Source organism: Alosa sapidissima, chromosome 22 (assembly GCF_018492685.1).
Source record: "Alosa sapidissima isolate fAloSap1 chromosome 22, fAloSap1.pri, whole genome shotgun sequence".
Lineage (NCBI taxonomy): Eukaryota > Metazoa > Chordata > Actinopteri > Clupeiformes > Clupeidae > Alosa > Alosa sapidissima.
In genome coordinates, this window is record NC_055978.1 from 16,486,962 (window position 1) to 16,501,844 (window position 14,883).

The window sequence follows — 14,883 nt, forward strand, 5'->3', positions numbered from 1 at the left end:
TGGCTGCTGTGCATCACCCAGGTGGGTGCTACATATTGGCGGTGGTTTCCTTCACTGTAAGGTGCTCTGGGCGCCTAGATAAAGCGCTACATAAATATAATGTGTTGTTGTTTGTTGTTGCTGCTGTTGTTGTTACACAGGAAAGATAGGGACATTCAGAATGCTGAACAGAGGCAAACATTCACAGGGAACAGGTTTTCATTGAACTGTTAAATTTGAATTATTTCAATAATAACCTCCCCACGTGTTCATAAACACCTCCTCAGACTGCTTGCTGAGTGATCACAAATGTTCGCTAACATTTGCCCATGTTTGTGAATTTGAACGCACCACTGCTGTGTTGGGGCTGTTGGCGTCTGGGCATGTAGAAGTGTGGGCATGATGGGATTTGTAGTTTTCGTACCTGTGGCAGTGCGGAGCTGAGCTGGCGCTGAAGAGCGTCGCGGTCGTAGATGACGTCCTGCAGGTGTTGCTGGGACAGGCCCAGGCTCTCCTGCGTCTCACGGAGCGTGTCCAGCAGCCGGTCACGCTCGTCCAGCATGTTGACCATCAACTGCTCGAAGTGCGAGTCCGGGTCGGACGCGCTGCTCTGTGAGCCGCGCTGGCTCAAGGCCGTGTCCTCGCTGATGGTGGGCATCACCTCACACATCATCCTTACCTGGGGGAGCAAAGGGGTGGGGTGGAAATGGATTGGGGTAACAGTTTGGGGTTGGGGTGGGGTGAGGGAGTGTTGGGGGGCAGGTGGGGTATGGGAGAGGATAGGTGGAGGAAGGAAGAGGGTTTGGGGGTAACAGGTTGGAGTGGGCAGACAGGGGTGAGGGAGTGTTGGGGGTCAGGGGTAGGGCGGCAAAAGAGAAATTGAAATGAGTACCATGACGACAGAGGCATTAGGTGTTCCAGCGACAACAACATCATCAATATATCATCATCAGAAAGACATAAGGATCAAGAGAAAGATAGAAAGAGAAAGTAGGTAAATGACAAATGTTCACATTTATACACATTGAGCACTTGAATGAGGAACCAGGGAATAAACTGACATGATTAACAGTGTATACATAAGGCTGGACGACGTTTCGATATTAGAGAAGAGACATAAACATTTTCTTAGTGATTTCCTGAATGGTTCATGGAGTCATTTTATTAAGAATTTACTTCTGTCAAAGCACTTCAGTAAGTCCTTCCAAAGCCCAGCCATTGTGCGTATACTGTGTGTGTGTGTGTGTGTGTGTGTGTGTGTGTGTGTGTGTGTGTGTGTGTGTGTGTGTGTGTGTGTGTGTGTGTGTACCGTGGCTCCTAAAACAGTCACACACACTCTATTTACGGCCACATTTACTCCTGTCTGTTCTGCTTACAGTCAATCCTGTCACTGTTCTGTCCACAGGCTGGACATCCTCTGCTGTGTGTGTGTGTGTGTCATCTGATGTGATGTGTGTCTGATGAGTGGAAGAAATGCGGTTGTGTGGGGGTGTTTTAATTTAATGTTGTGTTTTGGGGCATGTATGTGGGAGGGCGTATCACGTGTTGAAGTATGTGCCAATACATGTGTGTATGAGTATAATGATATGAATGTGTGCATGCATGTACTGTATATGTGTATGCCTGGGTGCAAGTGTGTGTGTGTTTGTGTGTGTGTGTGTGTGTGTGTGTGTGTGTGTGTGTGTGTGTGTGTGTGTGTGTGTGTGTGTGTGCATGTGTACTGCATGTCTCTGTGTGCATGTGCTTGTATGTGAGAGAGAGAGAGAGACAAGGCTAGACTCAATGACAGCAATGCTCCTGTGGGCACTGACTTCTGCAGCTGGAGCATACACACACACCCACCCACACACACACACAAACACACATCTTGGGAGGCTGCACATTCCTGCCCTACATTTCATGCTTGTGCTGGTTTCTGGGCCAGCCTGCACCCTCTGTATAGGCTGGTTGCATAACTCAGCAGATCTGTGATGATGTATGTGTGTGTGTCTATGTAAACATATGTGTGTGTGTGTGTGTGTCTGTGTGTGTGTGTGTGTGTGTGTGTCTGTCTCTGTGTGTGTGTGTGCGTCTGTGTGTGTGTGTGTGTGTGTGTGTGTGTGTGTGTGACAGCGCGTGTATATGTGTACATGTGTGTGTGTGTGGGGAGGGGATAATGGACCTGTCATTGCTTACCCCAACCCCAGCTCTTTGTCTCTAGGGGAAGAGATCCATTACAGCAAGGCGCGGGGCCAGGGACACGCAGGCCGGTGCATATTTAAAAACCCGCTGTGCTCCAACACACCACACAGCATGGAGGCTTTACCCAGGCACCACTGCACACCATAACACTATGACACATACAAACACACACACTCTCACTCACACAGCTTTTCCCCAGCTGATTGACATGCTTGCTTGTTTACATACTATTCCTTATATAATATTATCACAATATAATACATAATATTGATATTCATTAATTAATACAGTAATTATATTATGATATATAAATACAATCACACTCATGAGACAACATCTTTATGATTATGCATTCTGAACATCTTTAAAATTACGAACATGATATTCAAAATAATAATCATTATCATCATTGACATTTGACATTTGACATTTACTGATCATTAATCTTTATATCAGTCACTGTAGGGATCACGCTTCCATAATGCACTTTACAGCATCATATAAACGCCCCTCCCATTACAGCTTGACCTAACTGCAGGCAAGTGTCCAACTGTCCTGTAGCATTGAATGCCCTCTGTCCACACTGAGTCTGTTAAATATATGCCATTCTATTCTATCATGTTTCTCGCCCGTTCAATGTAGCAAAACAACTCGAGCGACAGCAAGAAAGTAGGAACTGCTTCGCTCACATCCAGTTAGGACAGCAGTTCCTAATTGAAAACGTAGTAATCACTGATTAATCACGTAGTAATCAAACTGATTTTGTCGATGATTCTAACTGAAAACGTAGTTATCAAACTGATTTTGTTGATGACGTTCACTCGCGTCACATGCAGCTAGGACATGGTGTTACAGGTCATCCCACTGGCCTCTCCGACCCCCGCCCCATCCGTCATCTCATGTCCACACTCCTCCCGCACTTGACTTCTTCATCTGACGATACCGATGTACCATATCGCATCGTCCATGATACGGTGTTGTGACATATTGGGACATATCGTTGTATCGTCTATAATATGGCTATTAGTATAATATGATATATTATCATATTACCAACCCAAAAGGGCACATGTTACCCCGCTGCTCATCCAGCTACACTGGCTACCTATGGCGGCCCGCATTAAATTGAACTCTAACGCTTGCATACAAAGTAATCTCTGGTTCTGCTCCCGCCTACTTGAATGCCCTCATACAGACATTCGCTACCTCTAGACCGCTGCACTCCTCAGATGAACGACGTCTAGCTCTACCATCGGTATGCTCAGGCCAAACTTCAAACTTTTCTCATCTGTTGTTCCTCTTGGGGGAACACACTGCCAGTTCCTACAAGGGCAGAGACATCCCTCTCCATTTTCAAAAAACTCCTGAAGACCCAGCTCATTAGAGAACATCTCCTCTCATAGCACCACTTACAACAAGTCTTGCTGATCCTAGCACTCACCAGCCGTCTTGAACTGAACTTTAAACTGAACTGTTTACCATGTTGTTAATCGCTTTGGCTAAAAATGCGTCAGCCAAATGTAATGTAATGTAATGTAATGTAATGTAATATATAGCAGCCTAATTTGTGTTTGTATCGCCCAACCCTGCTCCTGGCATGCTCTATTAACTTCCCCTCACAAAGCTCTTTCTCATTTTCCCACCTCTCCAGCAGTGATATTGACCCCTGTCCTTCCTGTCGCTGATGCAAACCCAAATACTCCTGATCTTTCTTCCTAAGAGGCTCTCAAGCTGAGAAAAAGTGCAGCATCTTACCCCCCCCCCCCCACACACACACACACACACACACACACACACCACCACCACCTCCTCCACCCAGCAGCATGGATAAAGGCAGGTCTGTCTCTCAGCACCACCTCTGGCAGGCGTCCCTGGCCCCAGACTCCCGGAGGTGCACCAGGCACCAGGCACGAGGCCAGACCCCAGCCGCTCCCCATTCAGCTCCACACAGCTCGCCACTCAGCGCCCATTCAGGCTCTCTGAAGGCCAGCACTTCGAGCCTCCACTCCGGCCCTCCGCCAAATCCTCCACGCTCTCCGCTCTTCCTCCTCTCCTCCTCTGCCTCACACTCCGCTCTGGCTTCTGAACAGATGTCTGCCTCAACTCAACTCGACTCATGCGACTCCATCCAAAAATAAAAAAAACAGACGACATATGTCACATCAATTCTCGTACAGTCAAGTTTGCATAACACCGATTTTGTATAAAAACAGGTGCCCAGCTGTGAGATGGGCTGGGTTGGGGTGAGGTGGGGTGGGGTAGGAGGGTTTTAGGGAAACTGTGACTGCTGTAGTTCAGACTAATGTTTTGCATGTTTCCCTTTGTTTATAATTTCAGTAAGCATTGCATTATAAAACAACAGGTGCCCAACTGACTGGCCTACAGAGTGATATCTAGTGCATCACAAGTCTTTGCCAGTGTACTGAGTATAGAGCTACAACTCCCATTAGCAGATGGGCTCCCCCTATTAAGTCAGGTTCTGCTCAAGGTTTCTTCCTGGAATATGGGAGTTTTTCCTTGCCACAGTTGCCATATGGCGTGCTTGTGAAGGTTAAGGCTGCCAGTCTTATGACATGTAATTTTCTATATTTTTGATATGTTGCTGAGTGGATCATAAACGGCCCCTAGCAATGAAGAAAAGTAATTGATTTTGACTGACTGACTATTATTGTGTTACATGCTTCAAATGTAAAGCACTTTGAGCTCCATTTTGTGTATAAAAGGTGCTATACAAATAAAGCTTATTATTATATTATTATTATTAAAACTCAACATCCAAGTAGGTAAACAGTTGAACTATGTACAGTATGAACTCAAACTGCTTACCATAGCACAGTGGAGTGCAATTCAATCGTACAGTATGGGCCCGTCCCATTTCTCCCCCCTTAAAACTTCCACTTGGTTTTGATTGCCCTCAACATTAAAGCCCCCTCGACAAGGGAAGTGGAGGGTAAGATCTTTCCCTATGAATTGGGACACCACTATATGCAAATTAGCATAGCGAACGTGCTCACCTACGTCACGCGCAGCGCCGACGTGTCTACCGGTAGTAGCCTGCTACTATTTTCATTCAGGAACATGCCCAGCGGTCATTGTTGTGTGGGCTGTGCTGGTTTATCTACGTCTGGTTAATCAACAAAGATATTTGTGTTCATATGAATGCCAGAACACACACCTTAAATATTGACGAATCTACCCAGATCAGATATAGCCTATAACGTTATTTGATGGGCAGACTCTCTCAAAGCACTCAGCAGATATCTTGAACATCGTCAGATAGCTTCGTGAGATATTTTCTAACATTAGTGTTCAAAACTCAACAGTCCATCAGATGTGCATCAAACTAACATATTCCAACACATTTCGAAATTTTAATATGCTTATTTGCGAAAATATATAAAAAATGTGGCCGGCTCGCTGAGCTCGCACGGTATCCTGGGTAATTTCATCTCCCACTTCGTTTTAAGCCTGCATCGGTCCTGGCTATATTTTGAGGGTTGATTTTAAGGGGAAAATAGCACTTCCCCTTGCTCCCTAAAGTAATGGGACACCCTAGCCCTACACGTGCATGCGCAAAAACGAGGGTTAGGGCAAAAATCTAGGGGTAGGGGAGGTATTGGGACGGGCCCTATATGTCTCATTGCATCTAACCTAGAAGCCACTCAAACATATCTCACCAAAGGTCCTTGATTACTTCAGCCCTCTCTGATCTCACTCTCTCAGCTCCCACTTGTACACATCACCACATGATTTGCTCCCAAACGTGACGTGTGTGCATAGATCCACTTCGGTTTCAGCAATTTTTTTTTTCGGTTTTCAAACAAGCTGCTTAGATAGAGTAGGCACAGAAGCCACCCCATTGTTCCCTGCCCATGAACAGCCTTGTGCAACTCTTCCAAAGGCCATGAAAGAAATTACTTCTCTGGAATCCTCACGTCAGCTCTTAAATGGAATATTTCGACAATGAGCGATTAAATTCTTTTCTCTTTGTTCCAGAAATTTTCATCACATTCTCGACAGAAGAAAAAGAAGTGCCCTTCGGTAGCAGACAGTGCTGTTTGGTTATGTAAGCTGCTCCCAACTGTACAGTACATGCACTCTAAGGCAGTAATATGAAGATCTGGGGTGCATTTTTACCTAGTTTCCTCCTCTAAAGACACGTGGATGAACAAAGCTTCCTTGACCCAAAAGCTACTGTGGGTGGTTAAAGAGGGACACTGCAGGCGCCTACTGAAAACAGTGTAGTACATTTGTAAAATGTCGGACGTGATTTGGTGTGTGGAGCCTTTACTGTAGCGGAGCAGTCTTTAGCAGCAGAACAGAACAGAAGTTAATTTGTTGCTCCAACGGTATGTCACTGGTTTGGTCTCTGCCGTGTGTGTGTGCGTGCACGTGTGTGTGTGTGTGTGTGTGTGTGTGTGTGTGTGTGTGTGCAGAGTTTCCCATACATTGACTAATCTGTGGCGGGGCACCACGAAAATCCCAACCGGCCGCCACACATTAATGTTCTATGTTGTACTATTTAAATTAAAGATAAGATAAAATCCTTTCATTGAGCACGGTTCATTGAGCTGCGCTTTTTACTCACGCAGCCTTTCCTTGCCCCGCCCCGCTCTCTCTCGTAACAGCCCGGTGCCCCTCCTCTGCATGTGCATTTAACAAAAGATTCACGATTGTTGAAGGATTGTTGTTGCCACATAGAAGAATTGCATGCATAGATGTCGGGCTAAATTGCTATTTAATCCTCTTAGCATCGTGACCATGCTGCGCAAATTTGTTCAAAACTGCTGCATTAAATTAACTCTGCTAAGGTCTTATCACAACATAGTAGGCTACATTGAGGAGACTAAATTAAGTTAAGTTATGCAATCAAGCAGTATCTCAAAGCTGACGTTAGAATGCTGTTTGGATGTCGAGTTTAGCATGCTTACTTACAGCTGCTTGTCAATTTCGTTACTCATGCAGGGCTCATTTTATTGACTCTGACACTGAATGTTTGCAAAATCCCGATGTAAATGGAAAAGTGTTTTCCAAGATTCAAAAGTGCTTGTGCCAAGAAGTACGAACCTTTATTTTAACTATGTAGAAAATGTTAGGAATTGCATCCACACATCAGCAGCCTTTTAACTGTGTTACAATTGCAAGGGTTCCCTCACGAACGTCTTAAAGTGACAGGCACTCAATTCTATACACTAACCCCCCCCCCATGTCCAAGTCAGCTACCGACCGCCACAAATTGAATCCAATTCTGTGGGAAACACTGGCGTGTGTGTGTGTGTGTATACAGTATGTACATGTGTGTGTGTATTTGTGCATGTGTGAGTGTGTGTGTGTGTGTGTACACGTGTGAGTGTGCGTGTGAGTGTGCGTGTGCATGTGCGTGTGCATGTGCGTGTGCGTATGCGTATGCGTATGCATATGTGTAAATGACCGTTATTGGGATATTGGGTGTATGATCAATAAAGCACTATCAGGTAGCCCTCCCTATGTAGCCTCCCCTTGACCTTTCACACCCAGGTGCCAGACAAGAGCGAGAGAGAGAGACGCCCAGTGACAAGATAAATGCGAAAAACATGGATTCACAAAAGCGGCGAGAGCCATAAATTATCCAGAAAGATCCATCTGGCCAAGAGAATACATTAGCAATGAGAAACAGCACAAGATGCAAGCTTGCCAGGTATGACGGTCTGGGCACCCGATTTCCCCCTGATTTCATTCACCGAGCACCAGCAGAGTGGAAATGAAAAAAAAAATGGCAACGTGAAGGGGAAGTGGAAGCAGATGAAAGGGGGAACACTGGGGCTGTTCACACCGACTCCCCACTACACCACCCCCCCACCCCCCGACGCCATATGCCAATCAATGAATAATTCACCACCGCACAGTCTCTCCCCAATCAGCCTACAGTCACTCCCCAACAACAGGCCACTCTTTTTATTTAAAATATCAAACACACACACACACACACACACACACACTTACTTACACAAGAGGTAATGGTCAGACACACACACTCAACAGTTTATACAAAAAGAAATGTCTGGAGACACACACACACACACACACACACACACACACACACACACCATATTTTCTATACTTTGTGTGTGAACAAAGCACCAGCACAGGCTCAATACAACTGTCTATAAATGGTCATAAATACATGCATAGGGATGCAGACACACACCCATACAAACACAGACACTCAAAAACAAACATATTGTTTATTTCACTTTATTTGCATCTATAATTAAAAAGAAATATGTAACACTTTAAAGACATCAAAAAGATTGGCAAACACATGACTGAGGCTGATATTGCCCAAACATGTTTTAAACAGACAAACAAACTAGCAGACTGTGTATTTTGGCTCTTGGTGTGTGTTTACACACACTCTAGCATTTTATCCCAAAAGTGAATTAAGGTTTCAAGAAGGATTCTATCACTACCACTGCCAACATGACAACGTATCTTAGGGAACCATGAAACCTTCTTGAATTGCACCCTGTTGAGCCCTATTTCAATTTGTTCAGCCAGTCCCATGAATCAGAGAAGACGTTGAGAAAGCGACCACACTCACTGCCAGCGGAGAGGAACTGCAAATCAGCAACTTAGGTCCAATTCTCCTAATGTCGCTTATTAATGTCGTTAACGGGAACAATGCTGTGTGTTGATAAGGGGCCGACCGGCTCAGACACACAAAAAAAACTGCATGTTCAGGTGCAGCCCCTGTGCACCTCTCAGAGTCATCACCACGTCCACCACATCCATCTTCCCACAGAGGCTCTACAACTACCCACTAACAGCTTTACATTTATGTGTACATATGTATACATTTATGCATGTATCCATTTATACTTTTTCAACCAAGGTTGGAATGATTCTAAAGTATTTCTAATGAGGTGTGTTAGGATCAGGCAATTTAAGAAGGTTATTTTTATGTCAATGCAGGAAACAAGATACATGCAAGATGTATCACAAGGTGTAGAGGGCCATTCACACCAGGAACAACGATACTATAATGATAACGTTAAAAATAACAGTTTTAAGCATTGCTCTATTCGATATGAAGGATAACGTCCACACTTCCTACTATAACGATACATGAAGAAAGATATCATATAGCGGATCACTTTCAGAGCGATTTTAAGAACGATAAAGAGCTGACAGCAAATCAGAATCCATCAAATTTTAGCCATCACATTTGAAGAGACTTTCCTTACCGTTGGTGAGTGTGGATGCTCATGTTGTTATAGTTATGGTCTTTATAGCCGTTTAAAAGTGCAAAACAGTAAAAGGAAGCAAATCACTGCTGCTATATGTACATATATACGACATCGACTGTATATTCAAATAGCCATACTACTTACATATACATTTACATGTATTCATTTGGCAGACGCGTTTATCCAAAGCGTCTTACAGCAATAGAACAAGTTTCTAGGTCAACAGTACAGGACATACCCACAGTCCAGAGAATATAACACAACATCTTCCAGGAGTGGATATCAAAAGCATTATTTAACTGTCCATTAATGGCACGATCCATGGTTCTAATCTCATACACTTCTTTTCCAAGTTCAGTGAATTGGAACCTCTTGCTGTCCTTTCAGTATTTGTGCTAAAAAAAAAACTCTGGTGTTCATGCACACTCTGGCTAGGGCTGTCACTTTACATTCGAAAATCGATTGCACAATCGATTGGACCAACCAACACAAGTTTCGAAAACTAAAATAGGGAATCGATTTTAACCAAATATGTACACTATTAATTTTAAACGAATTAAACAAATGAAAAAGATAGATGTAACAAAACTCAGGAACAAGCAGAAAAATAACGAAGAATTCCGAAGTGCAGTAAGCATTGCGAAAGCTAAAAAGAAAATTCCCACCAATTTTACGCACCGGAAACAGCTTTTTCAATCGGCTGCTGTGCTGCTGGTGTTTTGCCAAACAATTGAGGACAACGCGATCAACCTGTGTGACGTGAGAGATACGAGTGATAGGCCCTAACAACTTGAGGAGTTCGATATGGAAGCACTTCGGGGTTTGGGTATATCAAACTATGGAGAAGGACAAAGTGGTATGCAAACTGTGCAGTCGTGAGTTCTACGTATATTGTTTGACATTTCTAATTGTAAACGCAGCCACGTTGAAGCCTGCAGTAATGTTTTTCACTGATGTTATGGCAGTCCACTCTGCTTATTGTTTTTCGAGAATGTTGCACTCCTGTTTGTCATTGTGCACGAAACTTCACGCCGTTGTGCGTCTTCAAGCGCCCCCTTTACGTTCGTCCTAATGCCTGTTAGTTGTTCGTGGATTGTCCTATATTTGGCGTTGAAAATTGAAACGTCTTTAGACATGAAAAATCGATTTTACAATCGATTCAATGAACAATTATGTCTCAAGAATCGAACAGGATTTTTTCACAAAAGTGACAGCCCTAACTCTGGCTCTGTAAATGGAAAATAAACACAGTGGCTCAGGTGAGCCGTAAACAATCTCAGCCAATCACCATGATGTTCAGAAGCACAGGGGGGGAGGCATGAAATTTGATTGACTGTTAGCTTAAATAACACCAACCTTCCACAAAACAGAAACCGAATCAGAGACTGCATCTTTAAGGTTTTCTTTAGCACATTATAACCATCACATAATGGCTTCATTCACAATTAACATGTAACACTGCTGGAAAACCAAAGGCGACTAACTGCTACAATCCAAGCTATCAGGCTAATGCAAACCCACAAAGCACGATTATCACTCTTAACTCCACGCAGGATACAAATTAGAAACTATATCACATTTAAAGCCCTCTAAACATGTCCTGACACGAACGATTATGTTGTTGTGCTTATTTTCAACACTGCAGGCCAGGCTGCCAAGAGCTGAAATTAGATGGAGTGTTTCCTCTGGCCCTGGACCACAACTGTATCAGTCCTAAGTGCGAGGCCCTGCATTCCCCTACACGCAATCACAAGCCATAATGCTCATGGAGCCTGTCACAAACAGTATATCAAAGAGGCCCCTCTTTTGCATTTTTAATGGGACGAATAAATAGAGAATAGGACAAGGACAAGGAGCTTATATCGCCTCTACTGCCACTACTGCTGCTGCTGGTGAATGAGATGCTGTGTGTGTGTGTGTGTGTGTGTGTGTGTGTGTGTGTGTGTGTGTGTGTGCGTGCGTGTTTTGTCTGTGTTTGTCTATATGTGTCTGTCTGTATGTGTGTGTGTGTGTGTGTGTGTGTGTGTGTGTGTGTGTGTGTGTGTGTTGTCTATGTGTTTGTCTATATGTGTCTGTCTGGATGTGTGTGTGTGTGTGTGTGTGTGTGTGTGTGTGTGTGTGTGTGTGTACATATGTGTGTGTGTGTGTACATATGTGTGTGTTTTGTCTATATGTGTCTGTATGTGTGTGTGTGTATGTGTGTGTGCGCGCGCATGTGTGAGTGTGGGTGTGTGTGTGTGTGTGTGAGAGGAAGAGACAGTGGATAGGATGAGAGTCAGTATGAGCAGAGCAGAGGAGAGGAGAGGAGAGGATGGGAGGGGGAGGGGGAGTAAGGTGAATGGGTCCAGTCTACAGTTTCATTTCCCTTGGTGTCATTAGGAGGCTGGGCACAGGCACCGAGGCTATGCTCACAGACAGAAACACACACGCACGCACACACATGCACACACACACAAAGCCTTGCAGACATATGCATGTTCACACACACACACACACACACACACACACAAACACCCATGCACACATACAGGCACACAAAGGCAGAGACACCCAAATACATTCGCTCCACACACACACACACACACTTTCAATCTGCTCTTTAGTGTTACCTTTACATTGCCTTCACCACCCACAATCCCCTCCAACCCACCAGCACACCAACAGCAAGGTCATGTAAACCATCAATCGATGGAGATTTAATAACAACACAGATAAAGATGGCCAAAAAAAAAAGACATTAAGGTTTAGCAGCCTCCAAACCAAGCGGGGTCAAATTGACACTATTTCAAAGGCAGGCAGAGAGAGCCTCCCAGCAAAAGCCCTTTGCATTTGCCGGTTGACAGTAGAGTATATCTGGGCGGCAGTGGAGAGGCAGTTAAATCATCATGAGATGGGAGGCAAAACGCTCCCCTGTCTGCTACAGGTATTCATCTGAGTCAGTCAGTCAGCCCCCTCTCCTCAAACGGGGCCACGTACGTCGTCTACACAAAGCCCTCATTTGTAGACCATCTGCAATAAATTAATCATTATCAGCTACGTGGAAGCAGCACACCTTACACACGATTTTGAAGTGATGGTGATAGTATATCGTTCAGGATCGAAGCCCTTTCCCCATTTGTTTTCTTCCTACTGCAACCTCCCTCTTTGCAGAACTGAAGTGGACTGTTGTACTATTGTAAATGTGCACCGGCTTGGTGAATGAATTTGGGTCAAATGGCCAAATAAAATAACATCTGTTTTAGCCACATGTGAGTGAGGCTCTGCATATATGTACGTGTTCACATATCACATATCCGTCTGTGTGAGGCTCACGGTATAGTAAGTCCATATGTTTCACGTTCACTAAATCCACATGTTAACTGTGTCCATTGGTAGATGCATTAGGCTACTGTGTGGCCGTAGGAGGGGCAGGGGGAAGCTTCTGTGTGCGACAGCATTTCTGTTGCCTTTGGCTAATTACCTATATAATTTCCTACTGATCGCGTCATCTTGCAAATGGCATCTTTCCCCGTTCAGCAAAGCTAATTCAGGAGAATCCTTGGCTATTGTCTCAAGTGCATTACATCATAGAAGCTTCATCCTCCCTAGCCCAGTCTCTCTCTCTCTCTCTCTCTCTCCCTCTCTCACACACACACACAGTCAATCTCCGTTTTCTGACTGTCATTCTAATTTTGCTGTTCTGCATGTTTCCTCATTATAGGAAGTCAGGAGTATAGCGTATAGTGAGAACGTACATTCATTCACTCCAGTGTAATAATTTTCGCATCTCGCACACATCTGTAAGAAGTTTCCTTGCCAATGGAAGGGGCGGCATTTACAAATCACCTTGAAGCTGGCATGCAATAACGGTTTGTCGAGAGACCAGGCGCTTGAAACGCTGACAGATGCAACGCTTTGCGCTAGTCCTTTCGTGTCACGCTGTGTCCATACTTACAGTTTACTCTTCTGCTGTGGTTTACTCCTTCAATAGATCAATGACAGCTGCAGTCTCCTGGAGCTAACGGAAGCGCACAGCTGGGATCATTTGCCACCAAAATCCAACGTGTAAAGCCTCACGACGCGGAAGCTCCGACCAGCACCACAGTAAAATCCACCGCTGGCATTTTCAAAAAGTTAAAAATGGTCCAGCTCACTGATGACATTTTGTTCTCTAGAAATACCCATTGGTAAAAAGATGGCACGTTGAAATTCCGCTGTGAGAAGCTCAGCCGGTAAAGACCATTGTTTGAGCAGGCGGAGGGGAGGTGGTCTCCATCTTAAAGTTACAGTTGTACAATTCGCATCCAGCGAAACGCTGCTCAACCAGAAACACACACTGATTCTTGCTATTAAATATTCATTTCTTTAAAACGAACAGTTCTCGTCTCAGTGGAGAACCATTGCGGAGAAATAAGATTACCCTTTGAGCTTACGTCATATCTGAATGCAAAGATAAGGTTCCAGTGCAAGGGCTGTGAGGGTTGATGTCGGTGAGCTAATCGACTTTGCAACAATTGTGCCCAGAAATAGCTTGCAATAAACTAATTAAGTTGTCTAGCCTGTCAAACTTTTGTAGATGGTAAGTTCTTTTGAAAAAGAAAAGGCGAGATTCATTACTGGTGCTATCATTTATGGTGCTGTTATTCTTTATACTCTCTGCTCACACACCTTTACGCTCATACCAGTGGGCGCCGCCAAGCTCAAAATAAATTGTATAATGTCTAGTTTATGAGTGCGCTCTCGTAATTGGGTATATATGTCTGCCACTCGTTCGATTGTAGCCTGCCTTCAATGTCTATGGGCCACCTTTTCTCACATTAAAATATGAAGAGTGTAATTTTTGTGTCTCATTTGCGAAAAATATATTATATTCATGTCCTCAGGTAAGGGAATAATTTTAAAAGGTGTATGATGAGACACTTGGTACAGTGAATCTGTAAAACACCCACGCACACACGCAGATACACAATCATACACAAGTTTTACATGCTATTGGTTGTGTGAACCCCAATGTGTTGCATCACACATGTGCTTCTCTTCCCTTCCCTTTCTTTTCATCATTTACTTTGTAATAATAACACAATATAGTGTAGCCTTATTATCCTACACACTGTGAGTTATTTAAAGTACACTGAGACAATGTTCATTGTAATGGCTATACAAATATTGAATGAATTAGATGAAATCCTTTCCCTCGGTTCACGTCATACATTATGTGTGACAGATGCTAAGCCTTCACTCCTAGTGATCTATGATCTGATCTTTAGACCCCACAATAATTAATGTTGTTACTATTTATTGTTCTGGTTGTTTATTTCTCTCCAGAGGTAAGGGTGAAAATGGTCATGAATAACCCAGACAAATCACAGGCACTGAGAACGCAAAGTGAACGGGCGCTAATATACCCTTCAGACAACAGTGCCATTTTTCACAATTAATTTGGCACATTCTGTAATAGCAGGTCAGTAGGGGAATAGTGAATTGAGATTTTGTGTGGCAATTAAATATCAATTTCATG

General features: G+C 43.9%; 1 protein-coding gene across 11 annotated transcripts in view; it reads right to left on the reverse strand.

The window, feature by feature from the left end:
* ppfia2 (PTPRF interacting protein alpha 2) overlaps nt 1–13,506 on the reverse strand; it is a 190,464-nt gene extending 176,958 nt beyond the window's left edge. For all 11 annotated transcript variants that reach the window (XM_042078073.1, XM_042078070.1, XM_042078066.1 and 8 more), the window contains exons 1-2: nt 13,321–13,506; nt 404–658 (exon numbers count right to left, since the gene is read on the reverse strand). In XM_042078073.1, the coding sequence (XP_041934007.1) occupies nt 404–652 (249 nt within the window). In that variant the 5' untranslated portion in view covers nt 653–658; nt 13,321–13,506. The remainder of the gene's footprint in view (nt 1–403; nt 659–13,320) is intronic.
* Between the last annotated feature and the right edge of the window lie 1,377 nt (nt 13,507–14,883).